The following is a 20,728-nucleotide window of genomic DNA, read 5'->3' as shown; positions in this document are numbered from 1 at the left end:
GACCACAGTGTCTTACATCAAGAGGTTGGGCTCACGCTGAGCTCCTCTTAAGTCAGTAATTGTTAACATGCTTTCTCATCCGCAAGTGGACCTATTTGCCACATGCGAGAACCATCAACTTCCAGTGAATGTCTCCCCGAACCTGGACATTCAGGCAATCGCAAGAGATGCATTCCTGCAAGGCATGGACATTTATCTTGCACTGACTTGGTGTGTAATGAGGAAGATATCCAACATTCACACTGCTATCACTTCTGTGCAAGTGGGGTGTAGAGAAAACTGAGACAGTCGTTGTAGGATAGGAGATGGAGCCCTCCTGTCCTAAGTCTGTATATTCTATCACTGTGCCAGCAGCACCATGCTGGCTGAGACCAACTTTAAGAGAATTCTTTGTAATTAGTTAGTCTCTGTCTTATGCAGCCCTGGGGGACCATGAGAGAGTAACACTTTTGAGGATTCACAGCGGCTACCAAAAATAGGTTTTTCCTACATCAAAACCTGTTTTTTCATGAACCAGACAGCCATTAAAAGAGGCAGTGACATTTTTTCACTTCATTGCTATCAGCCTTACTACTTATGTATGCATACTCATCTCATTCCTTTGTGAATTCAGTGGTGAAGAAATAAGTATAAAGGGATGGAAGGAAGGCACTCAGTATGGGAATATACTGTAATGTACAGTAAACCCCCCATATTCAGCGGTCTCACAATTCGTGAACTCACCTATTCGCAGATTTCTCTATGGAACATATATACGCATTATTCGCTGAAAATTCGCCCATTCACGGTATTTTTCACTGATAAATATTTACTAATTACTGCATTTTCGTCTCATTTTCATGACTAAATGCACTTTTTGTGATAAAACTATTAAAATACTCAGATAGTGCTTGAGTTACAATAATTCGCCTTACGATATTCGATTTTGGAATGGGGTAAGCAATTAATACCGATACGACAATATTTATAAAATATTTTTAAATTTCGCGCAGGCACAGGCAGCAGCATACAATCAGTCAGTGAGAGAGGCCAAATTACAATAGACCAGCTTCTTTTCCTCCATCCCTTTATCAATCTTCTAGTTAAAAAAGTAAAAGAGAATGATAAAAGTATTGTTAGTAACGTTATACTCTTGCCTAAATGCATAAAGCCATACACAACCGAATGAGAAACTGTTGTTTTGCGTATCACCGAATTGGATAACAACAACCTTTTTGCATGTATTTCAACCAATGTACGGTAATAAACAGTTACCTTAGTTATATTACAAATGACGTTAAGTAGAATAGGACATATATTTTTAAATTAGACCCTTATTCGGTATGGATAAAAGATCGGCAAGGCAATATACTGCTAAATTTAAGCTGCAAGTTGTAGCTGAAACTGAGAAAACAATGTTCAAGCTGCTAATGACCATAAATTATCATGCATCGGTAACATGGATGAAACTCGACCGTAATTAAAATTGGAGAGAAAGTATTTTAATCAAAACTACTGGGCATGAAAGAACACAATACTGCTATTTTTACGCCGGTAAACGACAAATATGTAAAGCTCGTATTATGATGAAATCAAGTGAAAATAGCGAATGGAATCTTTATTTATTTTACACAAAACAGACGCCCCCGAACAGCCAACGTCATCTGTTAACGAAAAAATAGTTAAATTAATTTCACAACGAGACATATTTAAGTTATGTTTCGACTTGAAAACACTTCGTATAAAGATAAATAACCTTCCCCCATACAAATAAAGTATCTAGAGATTCATTTACACTGACTAAAAGCAAGAAAACAACAAACTGAGTTAATATGACTAAAAGCAAGAAAAAAACAAACTGAGTTAAATAAGGCAAAATAAACTTACCGCGTAATCGATTTCCAAGCCAAAACATTGATTGCTATGATTGCAATTTATAATAGAAAAGCAATGTAAGAATATTTACAATATTATTGGATACAGTGAATTAAGGCATAACATTTTAAAAGATCCATGGAAAAGATGCATATTTCGTTATGTTGATGTTTGTATAATATATGTGAATATAGAGTAGAGTATAATGTAGGCTAGTCTGCCATATATGTATACGATCTACCATAGTGTAGGCTAAGCTAATTCTTGTTTGTTATTCAATTTCTCTTTGTATTGAATTATCTTAAGTCACTCTGCATTAACCTCCAGAATTAGCTGATATTAATAATTACTATACCAGTATATATAGAGTATACTTTACAGTGTAGGGTAGACTACCATATATGTATACATGGTACTGAATACCCTAGTGTAGGCTAGGCTATATTCGAGGTAGGTTTTTTCCAATAAACGATGGGTTTTTTGGAACCTAACCCCATTGTAAGTAGGATAATACCTGTATAAGCATTTTTAGTTTTTTTTGTGTTTGAACCATCAAAATAAGGCAGTTCTAAGTGTTTTTAGAAAGGTTCTAAGTATTCGCGGATTTTAGCTATTTGCTGGGGGGTGCGATACGCATCCTGCGAATACGGGGGGTTTACTGTTTGTAAGAAAATATTGTTATTAACATACTTTGTTTCATCCCAACTCCGTTAACCCTTAATGGACGGGCTAAATATATATCAAGCACACCCCCAGACTGGACAGACTTTAAGGTTGGCCAATTTAAGAAGAAAATACATTAACGAGAAGAGGAATATATTCAAATGCACTTGGTGTAAGAAAAAAATTCTTAAAATATTTCCTTACCTTCCACGGAAGTTGAAAGTGACTATTTACAGCCCTGTGCGGGACCTCTTTTACAAAATGCTCTTAAAAATATAGTAATTTTACCAAGTTATGCATGTTTTTCTAATAATTTATTTTATTTTATTTTGAAAAACTATAATTACAGCTCACACAATATCACAACAGATAAGAACTAAAATCAGCAACAAATTCTGAGTATATTTGTTGTAAAATATTTATGAGATTTACAGAGATGGGAAGATGCAATAACTTTTTGTGAGGTATACGAGTACATGTTTTTTCTAATATTTCTTTGTACTTTTCTTTGCAAAATTACATTGTAGCTGACATACTATCATAAAAGATAAGAACCGAAACCAACAGCAATCCTTAGGTATATTTATGAGCAAATAAATAAAAAGACATCCTGAGGCTGCAAAGAGGCAGTACACCCTCCTCTGAAGTCTCAAGGCACACTGATGGTGTCTCTCCCGTGCCAAGGTAATAAGTTGCAATAAGTCTTTTATGGGCCATTGAAATGCTATGAACTTCTTTCCCAGTAAATTCATTCAGATAGTATGGCGCATATATTAATGAGGATTCCCGTCCATCTCCCAAAACCTGTCATAGATACTCATATGAGGATTCCCATCCATTAAGGGTTAATCATAAAAATGCCTAAATCACTATTTAGATGGTGGACTGAGTGGTGGACACCCCCAAATATGGAACAGCTTATTTTAGGACCCACAGAGAACTGTTAAACGTAGCTTCTTCCTCCACAGGTAAAATGTGGCCCAATGCAATAAATAGTACCAAGGAGTACATGTCCAGACACAAGATGGACTATAAATCAAGATTGAATTTCTAAGCTGAGATAAACTGTTCCAAACTGTGACTTGTTCAGCATCATTTGCTGAAATATTAGAGCAAGTCCTGAAATTGCTTTTTTTCAGCCATAGATAGAATGTGTTTTCCAAGATTTGCCATTTCTTGTGGTGATAGAGAAATGTGGGGTTGTCTCCAAAGGACTTGATTTTTGCAAGTGACTTTCTTTTTTGCATGTAATTCTTGTTGACCCAGACTGGCCAAAGATCTTTGTTATTTATAACTGAAGACAGAACAGGGATGGCTGTGAATGCAATAATAGGTGCTGACATCCAGATACTTGTATCTTGGCAATAAAGTCTAATAAGAAATAAAGCAGTATCTTGGCAATAAAGTCTAATAAAAAATAAAGCCAAAATGTCATCCAGCCTTTCATGTCCATTACTCTCCCAGGTAAGGCCAGAGCTAAAAGGAATATTGTCATGAGAGCAAGTTCTAGGATAATTGTTTTCTGAAGTTGTTCACGAGGCAGTTTCTGCGGACCCCAAGGAACAGACACCCCAAATGAGGTTGAACACATATTTTGAAGTATTCAGGTTCAGCCCAGGTTGGTTAAGTACTTGTGAAAGTTATGCCCTCTATGCTTAGGTAGCAGAGACCAGTAACCTATCAAAACTGATGAGGATGATGAAGTCTACAGTCAAGGGATTAGAGGCATCCACCAGATCAATAACCTGGTATTCACTCGAAAGTGACATAATGGTTTCACTTAATCTGAGAGGCATGGTATGTCTTCAGGGTTCTGCGGGTTCTCACAATACTGTATCTCTCTTGGAGCCCATGCTAGATTGTGTAACTCATGGGATCTGTGGAAGTAGGCCTGCTGGGGAGTTCCTTCCAGGTTAGAAGGCTTTGGGGATTTTTTGACATCGGAAAGAAAGTAAGCCATTCCTGGTGTGGCCATAAGGAGGCAATCAGGGTTATCCTGGTGTCAGCTGAAGCACAGTTTCTCTAAAATCTACCTGATGAGTCTGAAAGGATCGAAGTCATACACCTGCTAGATCTGGTTGTGCATAACAGCAGACTGGAAGTTTGTTATTCATATTTCTGAAACAGGTCCACTATTAACCTACCCCAGAAACACCACAGGGCCCTGCTTGCATTGGAGTTCATTGACATCTACAAAGGGAGGATTCCTCTTCTAAGCCCATCTGCTATAAAATTGTGCCACCCCTGTACAAATCTTGGCATGGTTCCTATATTATATTCTTCACCCCAAGCAAAGATTTCTACAGGCAAATGACAGTTTCAGAGTGGGTGCCTCTTGCTCAGGTACACTGTCATTATTGAATTGTTTGATATAACTGCCACTGCCCTTGTAGTATTTATTGGAGGCCAAAGAAGAAGGCCTTTAGTGTGAAGGCATTATGTCAACAATAGTAATGTAGTAATGAAAGACATGCTGCTGAAGAATAGGAGGTATTCTCACCACCCTTGATTTGACACATCCATGAACATCGGAATCTCTGGAGTAGGGGAACCAATGTGTGTTCACCGTAAGATGATGTGTTCCACAGATCTATCTAAACTTCTTATGGACCAAGAAAAGAAGAATCCACTGACCTTGGAAAACTGTACAGTATTTGGAATGCCCTTATCCAGAAAAGGCTTTTATGTACTAATTTCTCTGAGGATACCAAGTGATTTGTCCAAGACTAAAGAGACTTGGCTTGAGGGCAGGAACTCTTGTGGAACTGCTGAATCACAGATCTCGGTCCTTTGATTACATGGAACTTAGTGTACAGTTGAACCTCTTAAAACTGGCATTCTGTGGTCTGGGAACTCACGTGGTTTGGCTCAATTTTGAATCAGCTGCCATTAGTTCGTTGAGCAGCCACAAGGGCGGCGCCATGTATTGTTTACATCTTCCTGACAGCAAAAATTTGCCATCTCTTTTGTTTTTATGAAAATAATTGTTAATGAAAGTGTGTGAAGTCAAATATGTTTTCGATATTAAATTTAAATGAATAATATGATTCAACTTGAGAAGGCTCTACCAAGTCAAAACTTTTAATCAAAACAGTGAGACGTTTGGCAGCGCACAAATTTTTTTACACTTATAGTGCTTGAAAGACTTATAGGTGATACAGTTTTGATCATTTCATTTATATAGCTATATATTTACCCATTCAGTATGCCACCCATGAGATCAGGTGATGCTAGAGGTAAGAAGTGCAGCATAAATCTTTACCTATGCTAGAAAATGTTTCTCCCATTAGTGAATGTTTAGTGTTCATTTTCCTCAATAGCTGGTGTGTTTTATTTACGTTTTGACAGCTGAGTGTCAAAATGCACTGAGTGATCGCCAAATTCATTCTTTATTTTTTTCATTTCATTACCCTCTACAGTCAAAATCAATGATGATGAAACTGATAGCTAACTCGGGATTGTAGGCTAAATGTATTAAGTAACGAACACTATTTTACAGAAAATTATACTGTATGAAGTTATAAAATGATAAAGTGAAAATATATGAGTAATAAAATGATAAAAAGTGGTGTCAGAACTTAGCCAAGTAGTAGGCTAAGTTGGCAACTAAGCTATTTGTATGTGGAATTAACTTGCAAGACTTTGTTTACAAGGGGCTTCACTTTTAGGGATGTGTTCTATATTCCAGAATTTTCTGTGGTCTGGCAGTGGCCTGATCCCAAGGTTCCTGGATTTAAGAGGTTAGACTGTAGTATATTTGATGCATCTGCCCTTTAAGCCTTTGAGAGAAGCATATCGTAAATGCTAGTCCTTCTTGCCATGCTTCTGCCAAAAGAGTAAGCGACAAGCAAGCTTTGTCAGCTAAGGTGGGATGTGATATTGGTAATGATATTCAAATGTTTAACCCTTGTATAGGGCCAAGAATAATTTCAAGTGTAAAGCAGGATTTAGGTCTGTTTCATTCTAATCTCATGGATCTAGTTGAAGATGAAAGTGGGGCTTGCTATATCATATTAAGGCTCTAAAGACTCAATTGGAAATGACTGAAGCAGTTAGTGGTGATGCAGTTAGTTTATTATGTGATGGTAGGAAGTCATGATTTCCTGTATCCAAAAAATTTACATCTGAAAAATGTAGAAATGTTTTGTGGAAATCATTCTTTGGGACCTATGCTTGCTGCAGGTCATAATGTAGCTTGAACCCAAATGAGACCACTCCTTTCCTAAAGCCCTGGTGTATTTTTGAGTTATGGGAGTATGAAGGCACTGATTGTATTTAAAAACATACTTACTTCTCAAAGAGGTATTTTTGTTTTGTTTTGTTGACTGTCGTGGTTGTATAATTAAACACATGGCGTTGGGTATTGCACTTCATTCTGTAAGAGTGAGATTCTCTGTAGAATGGTTACCTCAGCTGGCATAATCTTGATAGTACCATTACTTCAGTAGAGGCAGTACTAGCTCTGAAGACTCCTTATCAAATAAGAGTTCTCATAAAGATTGTGTTTCCTTAGTTTTTCAGGTTGGTTAAAATAAAATGGCTCACTGGCCCTCTATCCATATCAGTGTGGTATGCAGCTACATTAATGTTTGGAGGTTTTATAGAAAAATACAGATTTTCATAATGAAATTATTTAAGTATTTACCAAACATTTCTAACCCCCCCAACCTCCCCACAGTCTGGTGGGCAAAGAAGAAAATTAATGGAAAAATGGGGAACTCACTCAACGCTACCTGTATATAAGTGAGAAGGTAGAAAACAGAAAACAGAGCCTATCAACCAAACCAGGTACAGTATAATTGTGAAGTTCATTCAATGTTGCACTGGTGAAGTTATATCTAGGTGAATGTTTGGTAAGTAGATGGTTGTAATGGTCTTGGTGGCCATACCAGCTGGGAGGTAGGTTTTGTAATCCAACCAAAAGAGGGACCAGGCACCACCATATTTCTCTCATTGATAAAATATTTACCATCTGGCAAGAAGAGACACATTGAGGTGTCATGGATAGGACTGTCATTATTGAGTCAGGGGCTGGGGTTGATGCCCTTAATCTTCCTGACATGGCAAGGTTAGAGTCCAGGCCAGTTGGTTAGCTGTGGCTGTCCTGGGTATCCATGTCATGCCTCATGTTGGTAGTGAGTGTTCAGTCATGTACTCATCCATGCTTCTTATGAGATGCAGATTAGTGTTTTCCATGCATGCAACCATCACACATGGAATTCTTGTGGATTGACTTTTCTTCCTTTTTGTCTTCAATGTTTTCCATGCATGCAACCATCACACATGGAATTCTTGTGGATTGACTTTTCTTCCTTTTTGTCTTCAATCATCCGGTAATCTTCAAGTTATGTGGCTGCATCCAGGAGGTCATAGCAGTTTTTTCTCCCCCCCCACCAAGGCTGTATAGTCAACATATGATTAATGGGGTTTTGATTAAATAAACAATTATTGACATATGATGAGAAAGAATTAAGCATCATGCACATTAGAGGCCCCTCAGTTCTGACTGATAAAAGCTGGTGTGAATGAAATTTCTGCGTATGCAAGGATAAGGCAATATACGATTAATGAGTTTGTATAAAAAAATATATTTTCTCTAATAAAACACTTGAAATTCAGATCCTACCATGTTTGAATAAATTATTATGGAAAATTGTAGCTAAATAGGTGGTGTATGATAATGAAATATTTATTTATTAATCATATTGACTGCTTCTTATTCCAGTGTCATAATACATTTTTAACAACATTGTGTAATATAATCATATAAGAAGGTAGTCAGCTTACTGTGGCAACAAGGATATACAGTACAGTGTGCAGTACTGGACCAGTACCTTTGGATATTATCTTTTTTCTAAAGTTTATGTTATCTTTCAGGAAAGCCTGCCATAGCTCATCGTGATTTGAAGAGCAAGAATATTTTAGTAAAATCAAATGGTACATGTGCCATAGCTGATTTAGGGTTAGCAGTGCGATATGAGTCCGCCACTGACAGTGTGGACATAGTGCACAATAACAGAGTGGGCACTAAAAGATACCTAGCTCCTGAGGTGAGTTTCTATTCATATTAGATTACATAACCTTTGTTTGCTTAGAATAATTTAGCTAAACATGTCCTTTTTGCAATGCAGTTGCCATGTTGTTGAAAACAATAGTATTTTTGCAGCATGCTAAACTTCCCAACTTCAACTCTGTATTATGTATAATTTTTGCGAAAGACATAAGACCATGTGCAGTGCATGTATTGCAGTTGGCTGTTTACACTTAAAGATATATTTTAAAATATAAAGTGGTCCAAAGTCCAGGTGTACATGTAGTGCATGTGTGTGTGTGGCTTGTGTGATTGGTGCTTTTAAGCTTTTGTTCCTACTATAGAGTTTATAATTGTTATGTGCAGTTTACTTTAATAAAATTATTCACCTTATTTCCTTAATTTCTCACACACATATATATATATATATATATATATATATATATATATATATATATATATATATATATATATATATATATATATATATATATATACATACATACATACATACATACATACATACATACATACATACATACATACATACATACACTATTAGTTCGTTATTTGGCCACTTCTTGGACGTACTTGTGGCACAAAAAGATAACAAATACAATACCACCATATACACAGACCACAGATGGTGGGAGGTGTTTAAATGCGAGAGGAGAATGCCCTGATACATATAAATGATCTGTAGTTAATGCATACATAGAGCACGCCATAACACACTGTTCAACATGGAAGGCGACAAGCAAGGCAATTAACAGGGTTCAACAGCTGCTCACAAATAATGGCTACCCAGATAATATGATCTAGCAAGTGATCAAAAAGAGACTCCAGGAGTTCCATAACCCAGCCCAGAGGGACGACACACAACAAAGAGACACCCACGATAAGAAACCTTCCCTGCAGGAACTACTCCTGAACACCAAAATTGTACACAGGGAAAACAGTTACAATCGTTTAGTGATAGCAGAAGCAGTCAGCATCGCCATACAACACCCCACCCTTAACATCCAATGCGAGGCAGAAAGATCCTTGCCCTCATATAGGAGAGAGCCTTCAATCACGGGGGACAAGACCGCAAACACGTGGATAGGAACACATAATAAATATATAGGAACTGAACACATGTGTAATTAGTATATATTCATGTATAATCTGTACATTATTTTCATTGTACAACACTTAATTTTTGTCAGTATTTCACCACGATCTCTTGTAAATACTTAAATCTAAGTCTTTAGATACCTGTACTACCTTTCCGTCCCCATGACTGCACTAAATGCATGCGTTTCCACTTTTGTATTTAGTACGCTTGATAATGTCAATACGTATAGGCTGACAAAACAGCTGTCCGTGTATAATTACCGAAGTAATGGAAGAACCCCATTACCTGAATGTTTCTACCAGTAACCTAAACAATGATGTGAAGAAAATAGTAAGAAAATATGAAGCAATAACAAAAAGCTGGTTAACAATGGAAAACCATTCTGTTGTGAGATGTTGTATCCATGAAAAATTGTTGCCCTAAAGGAAGTGTGTGTATATATATTATATATATATATGTATATATATATATATATATATATATATATATAACTTAACTCTTTAATATATATATATATATATATATATATATATATATATATGTGCTGCTAACTATATATATATATATATTGCTGCTGCTCATATAACTTCTATATATGTATATATATATATATTATATATGCTGCTCTATATATATAAAGGGATTTTGATAAAGAAAAATCTATTTCTGAGAAGGTCCAGTGTCACCCGGTGAAATTCCATTGTATCAATTTCTGGTATAAAATGCTAGATATACCAGAGAAAAAAGAGTTTTCCAGGAAAGCTGGGGTTACTACCCCCAGATCGACGTCTTCCAGGGAAGGCGTCGGTTATAACAATTGAAGTGAAAGATCACTACCACGAGGTCTTACTCAATTTCTCCCTATCAAAACCCCAGAAGAGCGGTGAGCCGTTACAGCCCTACACACCCAAACACCCGCCAGCTCGGCGACACCAGCGCCACCTACCTGCATTCAGGCTAGCACTAACCCCAGACTTGGCATGTGCAAGTAGGGAAACAATGGGTGAGTCGAGGAGGTCACCGGGTGACGGGACCTTCCTCAGAAATAGATTTTCCTGTCAAAATCCCTTTCTGAGTCGGTCACGTCGGCCGGCTCCTGTGAGAATCATGCCAAGGCTGCAAGCTACGAGAAACAAGACAATCTGAAGAAAAAAGAAGAAACATAAATTACGAAAATGGTTTAATCAGGGAATCTCTTACATGTAGCAAGAACACTAAACCTAAGACACATCAAAGCTTAATATTGCGAAAAGTGGGGAAGTTCCCAGCATGGCGGGGAAGAGGCCCCAAAAATATATACTACTAAAGCATAACGACATATGAAATTTGCATAGGTTAAATGGCATATACAATCTTAAAGCTACACGCGTAAACTTAAAGCTAAACACGTAAGAGACAAAACCAAATGGGAAATAATATATACAGTACATATACACATATCTGGGGTACATGGAGCAAAATAAAAATAAGCCCAGTACCCCACAAGCAAGCCTAATCATAACATGTCAGATTACGGTTCCACTCAGCAGAGACAAGATACATCAATATGAGGAGCAAGGCGGTGAGGCATGATCAACCAGGAGGATAGCAGAAGCAAATGAGGCAGGCGGGCGGGAAAGGGGAGGACAAGGATATGATTAGTTAAGATTGAAATGACACTTCCACAGCTATTGTAAGAAAAATTCGGGACTTCGGCGATTTTTAAATAGTGGCGTTTAAACACTAGAGGTGATTTCAACCCGTGTATTTGAGTTCTGAGAAGTCCATATTATGAAAGTAATTAATGGAGTAGCAACTGCTTTCAATATCAGACAGAGGAACTGAATCTGGTTGGCCTGTTTAATAAAATACAAAATCTGTTTGTCTTATAGCATTCGGTGAAGAGTACCACCTTTCTCCTGATAAAGAGGACCCGGACTTACTCTGTGGAGTTCTTAAAAGGTAAGATTTAAGTGTATACACTGGACATAGGAGCTGGTCTTGTGGAAGGGCACCACCTTCCAAGAGACCATCTGTCTTCAATGAGTCTTCATTTTTGGCTGAAATCTGGGGTCAGGGAAGGAGGGACATACGAGACCAGAGAGAAGTTCACAAAATCATCACACCTCTAGTGAAGGCGATAGCTCTGAGATTCTGGCACCTGAAGCCAAGCTAATCAGAAATAAAGTCTTCCTTAACAGATCCTGATAAGGCATTGAAAGTTGTTCATCTCTGATGCTAACTTAGGGCGTCATTGGCTCCGCATGTGTGTGTGGCCGAATGTGGGCGTGATACGGTCTCAGGCAGCATGCTCTGGGGATAGATGAAAAATAGGAATCTGTAAGGTCAATTTTAAAGCCGTACAGAAATACTTTCTTCAGGGCTGACTTGGCTGTGGTAATAGTGGCCGGAGCAAGGCCTTTCTCAAACAGTGACCTAAAGAAAACTCCTTGAGTAAGTCGTCATGATTTTGTGGCTTCAGATGCTTTCAGGAAGGAGGCTAATTTACACTGCTGAGTCATACTGTCTAGAATCTCTTTTATCTGATTCACAAAACAGAGTGTTAACAGGGTCAATGTTTGCTTCTTTTTGGGCTGAATTTTGTAAAGTCCATAAAACTGGGGCATTCTGAATTGCTTGAGGAAGCTGACACAGTCTTGGTTGTACTGTCTGGGTCAGTATGGGCTTCAGGAATCCGAAGGCTCCGCAATCCCAGTTCCTGAAGAAAGGAACCAGTACTCTTCGGCCAATAGGGGCTACTAGGGCTGGTTGACCTTTGAATGTCCTGAGTTTGTGTAATACTTTCAGCAGTAAATTTATTGGAGAAACAGATAAATTTTTCTCCCAATTGTTCAATCTACTGTCATTGCGTCCGTGGCGTGCGCCTGGTCCAGGTTCGAGGGCACATAACAGGGGGCTTGAAGTTGCTTTCTCCGTCGTAGTTTCTGAATCACGGAGACCGAACCCGGCGGCTTAAATCCATTTGAAGGATTCCCGTCCGGGGACCACTCCGTCTCAGCGGGTAGCCTGGACAGGGAATCTGCCTGCGTTCGTACCCCCGTAGGTGGTGGCTGTGAGTGCCAGCGTTAGCGTTCGCCAGAGGGAGAAAGATAGCAACCATTACTTGGTTTTACTTCGGCCTGATTTGGAGCCGCCCCTGTTGATGTGAACTACCACTGCGCTGTCCAATACCAGCCTGATAATCCGGTTGGGCGGATTTTCTTTGGAGTTGAAAAACATCATAGCTACGATTGTTTATATCAGACTGCTGAAACATAGTGGACCACGTTCACTTGTACTTTTGTTTTGGTGAATATCACCCCCAGCGCTTAGGAAGCGATCGTGTGAACAACTAGTGCGGAGGAAGTGAAGCGAGCGGACTTGGATGGAAGGCCTCGACTGTGGCCCAGGCATGATCTGTTCAAGTGAGGAATAGAGGAGACCTTGTCTCTGAGCTTGACATTGGCTCGACTCCGCCACACTCTGTTTATGTCTTTTAGTTTCGCTTTTAAGAGCAGGTCCGTCACTGAGGCAAATTGAAGAGATCCAAGGACTCTTTCTTGGGATCGGCGGGATGCTGATTGATTTTTGAGAAATTTTCTGGTGAGAGATGCTATCTCTTTCCTCTTGGGGCCCGGGGAGAATAGCAGTGTGAGAGGACAGATCCACTGGGGCCAGCCACTGGCCGGACTCGAGGTCAGGCGGGACTTCTCTGTTCAGCTGAAAACCTAGCACGACTCAGGAAGTTGATGACCATGGGCGGTAACCTTCTAACACTCAAGAACTGTTGGTGCCCAAATTATCCAATCGTCTGGAAACGCGCTGCTAGGGATATCCTCGGGACGAGGAGTTGTTGAACTACGTGTCCGCCAGCAGTGAAATATCACAGGCGCCAATGTTTGGGCCGAAGGAGCATGACCCTGAAGGAGTAAACGATTCCCGAGTCTGAAACAGGAACTGAGAGAAGTTCGCGCAACCGGAACGATGATAATAGCGCGTCCTGAGATCGATGAAGGTGGTGACGACTCCCACGGAAGTAGAGTCGTACCTGACTACGTAAGCATCACGAGAATTTGTATGCGCATTTTATGTAGAAGACTAGGCAGCGACAGATCCAGGATCACTCTTTGCTGGTGGAGTCTTTTTTGGGAACATTGATCAACCTGCAAACTTTTAGGTGCCTTACTTTCTTTATTGCTTGTTTGTTGAAACGAATTCTGCCACGTGTTTCTTAGGATTGATGAGGGTGGCACAAACCTGGTCAGAGGAGGAGGGTCCTTGATCCAGCTGCATCCTCTTATGGACACAATGCTGTGTGCCCAAGGGCTGGATCCATTGATTCCTGATTAATACAAACACCTACCTGTGTTCTCAGTGGGAGGGAGCGGGGTTTGTTCTTCTACCACGTCCAGGTTTTCCTCTTGGGGTGGTGTTGGCTTTTCCTCTATGAGGGGCCTGCCTCTTCCCCACTGCGATGTCCTATTAAGGCCGTGAAAGTATCCAACCCTCATAGGTGGGGTTGTATGCTTTTGGCAAAGCAACATCGGCGCAACGAGGAATGAGCTGGTTGAACAACTTTATATTGTTGAGGTGAGCCTTAGAGGTGGAGGGCTTTGTGCACTGCGAACGGGGCGGCTTGAGACTACCGCCTGATGGTGAGCTCTTGCGCTTTGCCTCGGCGTTTGCCTCCTCGCCTGGGGGCCGCCAGATTCTGGGGTCTTGCGCTTGTAGGCAAATGCCCCAGCGAGCGCAGACTCTGGTTGTATAACCTCAGCCATAACATTAAGTAACACTTCTTCTGGGGAAAGAGTTGGGCTAGGTCGAAGCGAGCTTGTTAGGCTCGTGACGGATGGTGGCATCGGCAAAAATGAATTTCTGCATTCCAGTCTGGCCATGATGAATTGAAAGGTCGGACTGGCCAACCCCAACGAGGACTTAGCAAGGCGGAAAAATGGCCACGTCGCGGGAGGCGGCAGTGGCTTCCGTGGGCAGACGGGTTCAGGGGACCGGGCAGCCAGTCGGCAACGGGAAGCTGCTCACTGAACTGTGAGGAAGCACAAGAGTCCAACTTCCCAACAGTGAAAGTGGGCCGGTGCACGTCCGTCCAGAACTTCGTCACCTCCGGGAACACCAGGGAAAGTGAGTCTGTTTCCCCTCAGCTGCGGTAATGGGCCACCTTGGCTGCCTTCGGGCCATAGCCAGAGCGACTTTGTTCAAACAGGGGGTGGGTAAGTTGTCTCCCAAGGCGAACATGGTGAAGTTGCCCTTGAAAGGTGTCAACTTTGTATTATCTGCCTGCCACTCCGTCAGAGTGCGCAGGAAACGACGAGCTTGGTCCCTAGGGGCGATCACCGTCTCCCTAGGAACCTTATCTGAGCGTGCCCATCTTCGTGGTGTATCACGAGCCTGGGTGAGGACAGTGATGGTGGGGAGCGGGCAATTCGCTCCAACCGTCTACGTGCCAAGACCTTGACTGTCCAAATTGCCATCATGTTGGATAGCCCAGAGCAACGCCAAGGGTTCCCACGACATCGAAAAGGTGGGAGGAGAGGTCCGGCTGTGTCGGATGGCGTTACTGGGGTTCGCTGCGGGTGGGCGAGCATTCCCGCCAATATATTGTCATGACTAGCCAACTTTTCTGTAATCTTGTAAATTTGGTCGACCTCCTCAGTCAGTTTGAAGAGCTGGTTCGCGAAAGGCCTCGCGCGTCAAAGTGAGGCTGGCGGAGGGCTTGGTTTCTGCCTCTTTTTCGCGCCTTTGCGGGAACCAGACTTGCTCGGAGGCTACAGGTGCTGAGACCGCCCAGCCTTCGGCGACAATGCTTTCTTGAAGGCGAGGACTTGCAGCCCTTAAGCCTTCCATGAATCAACTTCAACCTTGGGGATAGCACAGTGGGCTCTATCATGGAGGAAGACTTCACAAAACCTGTAAAAGAAGAAACTGAAGAAACTGGGGAGTCAAAAAGGGGGCCCGCCCCAACAACCTCACCTACCTCGCTACTTACCACCTGGTCCTGTTCAGTGTTCATAGGTTCCAGGTCTAAGTCTAAAGCGGCGACGTCCTCCGAAACCTCGGCATAGAGAATATCACTTGGGATTTGGCTGGGTGCATATCCCCGGATCTGCTGGATGATGGGGGTGGCAAGGTCTTCTGCTTTTTCGGCATCACCGATGCGCCGAGTAAGCAGGTCCCTCAACTTGGCGTCGGACATAGGGCTTCTGACCGAACGTTCCCTGTAAGCCAGCCACCCAAGCCCAGAGGGTTCCAAGGCAGACTTCTTGGAGGACCTCTGCGTCACGCCTGTAAGAAAAACCAGCAATTAGCCAAGAGCGAAAGAACAGTCGGGAACCATGTAACCAGTATTCCAACCGAGGCGTAAAGCGGAGGAAGACTGTCACTTACCGACTTCGTCCTGGGCGGTTGCGCGCAAAGGCGGCGCAAACCTCACAACCATCAGGGTGCCAGACTACAAGGTCGTCGAGCGGACCGCTGTAGCGTGGGTCGACACACTCGTAAGGTTGTTGTAGCGGCGGTACCCGGCTCCTCACAGCGAACGGTCTGTAAATGTAAAAGTATGAACCTACCATAAGCAATCTAAAGCGGCAAGGCAGAATTTCATTTACAACCGGAATACTCCGGCGGAGAAGAAATCCATTATCATAAACTAGGCCAATAAAACAAATACACAGAGTGGAAGGTAAACTTCCAGACCCGAATACTCGAGGAGATGAAAGGTATGAGACAACAAGAACTCACCATAGTTGCCGAGTAAAAACAGCGGAGCAGGTGTGTAAACGGACTCACGTATATATAAAAAAATGAGGTGTGTGTACTCGTTGGATACACACTTATCTAAATATGTATATACATAAACAATAACATTAACAGTGATGGTACAAGGGCAAACTACTCCGGAGACCGGAGGGATCCGCTCCCCTTATATATATAAATATATGTATCTCTTCCTCTCTTATTTCCCCGCCAGAGAAACAAGGTGGGCAAGATGCTCATTATATACATAACATGGCGAACAGGTATAATAACCCAACCAAGTAACCCGGCAGGAGAAAAGTGTGGGATAGAGTGTTCGGTGCGTTAGAGCTCTGAGTAAGCGAACCACAACACCAGCACTTAGCGATGCTGGGGACTGTGGGAGGGAGGCGAATCCCTCTACAATTTGGTGGAGTCCCTGAACTCGGATAAACCGCCATCTTGCGTCACCCGCTTGTTTAGCGCACGGCTGGGGGGGGGGGGGTGGGGGGGGGGGTGGAGTAGGGGAGAGTGGTAGGCTACGAAAATGAGAACAGGAGACGGGGAAATATATCACCAGCTCAACTGCACACATACACTCAAGAATAATGAGAAACTTGGGAGGGTGTCACACTAGGGAGGGCGATAGAGCCTGTCTGACTCCTGACTGGGCGAAGCTAATAAGGGACCTAACCTAATAGTATAGGCTAGAGAGCGGAAGGAGTGCGGAAGGGAGGAGAGCAAACAGGGAGAGAAATTTTTGTGCCGAGAACCAACCGGGGGCGAGAAGAGGGCAGAAGGCGACTAGCCTAGAGAACACATCAAAGAACTCTATTCCCCAAAAGGAAGGAAGAGGCAAAAGGGGCTCACTCTGCCGCAAAAACGACCCTGGAGGAAACAGCAACCAAAACTTCCTCAACCTGATGGATCTCTCCATGCCAGGGCAAGGGAGGAAGCAAAACAAGCCTACTCACTAAATAACCATCACACATAAACATGGGGGAAAGAAAAATGTGCTCAACAGGGTGCGTAATACCTCGGTGAAGCCGGTTAGATCTGAAGGCTGCCGCCACCTCGAGGAGGTAAGCAATGAATAAAATAAAAGAGCACCATCGCCAAGAATAAACAATTAGCCTAATACAGACTAAGAATAACAAGGAACCCAACTTGGGGACACAGACGAGGAGCATCACCCTCACAAGGCCGACAGGCCAATATGTAAACTTGAAAAAGGGGGCCTTATGAGCTCCATCAGGAGGAGAACCATGGGGCAAATAACATCTATAACTTGGCAGAACCTTCCCCAACAGAAAAAAGGAGCTGATGGGAATTAGCCTGTGATCATTTATGGCTGGCGGGAAGACCTTGTGGCGTCATAATAAGATCTCAATATTTGTGAGCAGAGACCATAACAGCCAAATATAGAACAAACCCACAATAGATGGTACTGCCGGAGATGGTAAAGCTGCTGATGACATGGCGATAGATGAAAATAAATCAAAAGGCACGAGCACACAAAGAAATGGGTAGCAATCACGTTAACTGAAAATGGAATGAGGTGGAATTGGCGCTGGTCAATGCGCCGAGCCTAATGGTGTTTGGGTGTAGGGGCTGTAATGGCTCACCGCTCTTCTGGGGGTTTAGTGGGGATAAATCTTCGAGTAAGACTCCGTGGTAGTGATCTTTCACACACCCTTAGTTATGACGTCAGTCCTGGGGCGGCTGATCTGAGGTATTAGCAGCTTTCCTGAAAGCTCTTTTTCTCTGGTATATCAGCATTTTATACCTAAGAAATTAGAATTGCTACAATGGAATTTCACCCGACTGACCGCGACTCAGAAATATATATATATATATATATATATATATATATATATATACAGTATATATATATATATATATATATATATATATGTCTTTCTATATATATATATATATATATATATATATATATATATATACATATATACATATACATATATACATATATATATATATATATATATATATATATATATATATATATATATATATATATATATATATATATATAACATTTTTAAATTCATTATTCCATAAAGTATAATGAATTTTATAGTAAATTAAAACAGATGAAACATCATTGGAATATGAATTCATATGTGTAGAACCACTCTTGAAGTAGTACTGTAATTCCGTTTTATGTTTTAATTGGTCACACTTATTTGAAACGTAGGTGTTCTGCAAATACATCCTATGACCCAGTTCCACAGATTTTATTTGTGGTTATAAACTTCAACCAAGAGCAAATGTCAAGTTGTAGAGACAAAACAGTCTTTCAGAATCATAATTTTTTCTTTGTCCTGTTAAGTTTTTAAAGAACTGCAGTCTTTTATAATTAAATTTTATAATAAAGTCAAACCCTTTAGGACAGACTCATGAAATATTAGAATTTTAACTGAAGGATCTGGTTGTCGTGCCTAATCATACTCATGCTTATATCCAAACTATCAGCAGATGCTTGCACTTAACTAAAACCCCAGTGAATATTCTCTCTGCAGCTTTTTATCTTTGCTCTTTGAAACTTTTCATTGCAGCATATTAATTTTAATGTTATGATTTTTATATTTTCAGTGTCTTGAAGAATCAATAAACATGAATCATTTTGATTCCTTCAAAAGAGCTGATGTGTATGCCCTTGGCCTGGTATACTGGGAAATTGCAAGAAGATGTAACACAGGTAATCCTCTAGTTCCTCAATCTTTTAATGACTCACCATTATAGCAGCTATCTGTGATGTCATAATACTTAAGTATGGTTCATACTCTCATTGTTTTCCAGTTAATTGTACACCTTATACTGGATTGATTTATTAGAACTTTATTTCACTGCTAGTTTGTAAATATGAGGAAAACATGAAACACTCCAGTGAATATTGAAGAATTCACTTTGTTGCATATAAAATCCATTGCTTTATTCTGCCATAAATGAACAGATACAGGAGAATAAAAATTTGTTTCATGTTTAGTTACTGATAAAAGAAAAAAATGACCCTAATATTAACTGTTCTGCTGCATTAAGATTACTCGGTAAAGAAATAATGTGCATTATCCTCTTGATAATAATTGGTAGAATTTTGTTTCATCACAACCCCATAATCGTATATGTAATATTTTACCATAAATATACCTTATTTTCAATTTTCAAAAAGCCCAGGCTCTTGAGCCTTGAATCCATGTTGCATATGTCAGCCCAACACATTAATTTTTGAACATATTTAGTTCATTAGTCATAAGCCTTTGAACAGTTACAGTGCAGTTCAGCATGCCCAGGATTGTTCTCCCCAATTTTATTAGTGCTTTCATTATTTTCATTAACTTGGTATGATTCAAAACCTCAGGTAGACCATAGTTTCCTTGAACTACCAGGATATTCTGAACTACACTTCGGATATCAATTTCCACACAGTACAATGATTGACCGTTTTGTAATTCACTGTTGTGAATTTCATTTGATATATAAGGAATTTAGACTATATTACATGATCTTTTGTTTGTTTTATCACATTATTATTATCATTATTATTATTTATTTATTATTATTATTATTATTATTATTATTATTATATTATTATTATTATTATTATTATTATTATTATTATTATTATTCAGAAGATGAAACCTATTCACATGGAACAAGTCCACAGGGGCCATTGACTTGAAATTTAAACTTCCAAAGAATATGGTGTTCATTAGGAAGAAGTAAGGGAGACAAAGGGAAATACAGAAAGAAGAGATCCCACCCACTTATTAAAAGAGAAAAAAATTAATAAATTAACAAATAGATAAAAATGTATTGAAATGCAAGGAGAATAGTATTGGGTAGCGATGTTTTGCACTTTCGCTTGAACTTGTGAAGTTCCCATTGAACGACATCCTTGGGAGGCTGTTCCACAGTCCAACAGTGTGAGGAATAAAGGACCTCTGGAACTTGACAGCAAGGCACATTTACTGCATATTGGTGCTGCTGCTCAGTGAATCTGGTTGCTCCCAGCAGGAAAAGGGGATCAGGGATCAATTGTGAATGTGAAAGATCTCTCTTTCTCCCACCACGAACCACCCTGTCCAAAAGAGGTAAAGCTCTAGCAGAAGCTGATGGCCACACCGGAGAGCAGTATTCTAGTATAGGGAGTAGAAATGACCTAAAACAGTTTGCATTGATTTTATTACTGTTATAAATATTTGAGACCTTACAAACAGTATCTAACTTTTATGCAGCATTTGCTGCAACTTTCATTAGATGTTTCTCAAAAGTTAGATGTGAGTCAAAGGTTACACCTAGAAGTAGTTAAAGCA

At 40.4% G+C, this 20,728-nt stretch overlaps 1 protein-coding gene across 6 annotated transcripts in view; it reads left to right on the top strand.

The window, feature by feature from the left end:
- The window catches only part of LOC136845728 (TGF-beta receptor type-1-like), a 359,665-nt gene that overhangs the window by 293,900 nt on the left and 45,037 nt on the right, over nt 1-20,728 (top strand). For all 6 annotated transcript variants that reach the window (XM_067115936.1, XM_067115935.1, XM_067115938.1 and 3 more), the window contains exons 10-11: nt 8,395-8,567; nt 19,008-19,113. In XM_067115936.1, coding sequence (XP_066972037.1) covers nt 8,395-8,567; nt 19,008-19,113 — 279 coding nt within the window. The remainder of the gene's footprint in view (nt 1-8,394; nt 8,568-19,007; nt 19,114-20,728) is intronic.

Source organism: Macrobrachium rosenbergii, chromosome 14 (assembly GCF_040412425.1).
Source record: "Macrobrachium rosenbergii isolate ZJJX-2024 chromosome 14, ASM4041242v1, whole genome shotgun sequence".
Taxonomy (NCBI): Eukaryota; Metazoa; Arthropoda; class Malacostraca; order Decapoda; family Palaemonidae; genus Macrobrachium; species Macrobrachium rosenbergii.
This window is presented reverse-complemented; position numbering and strand designations above follow the sequence as displayed.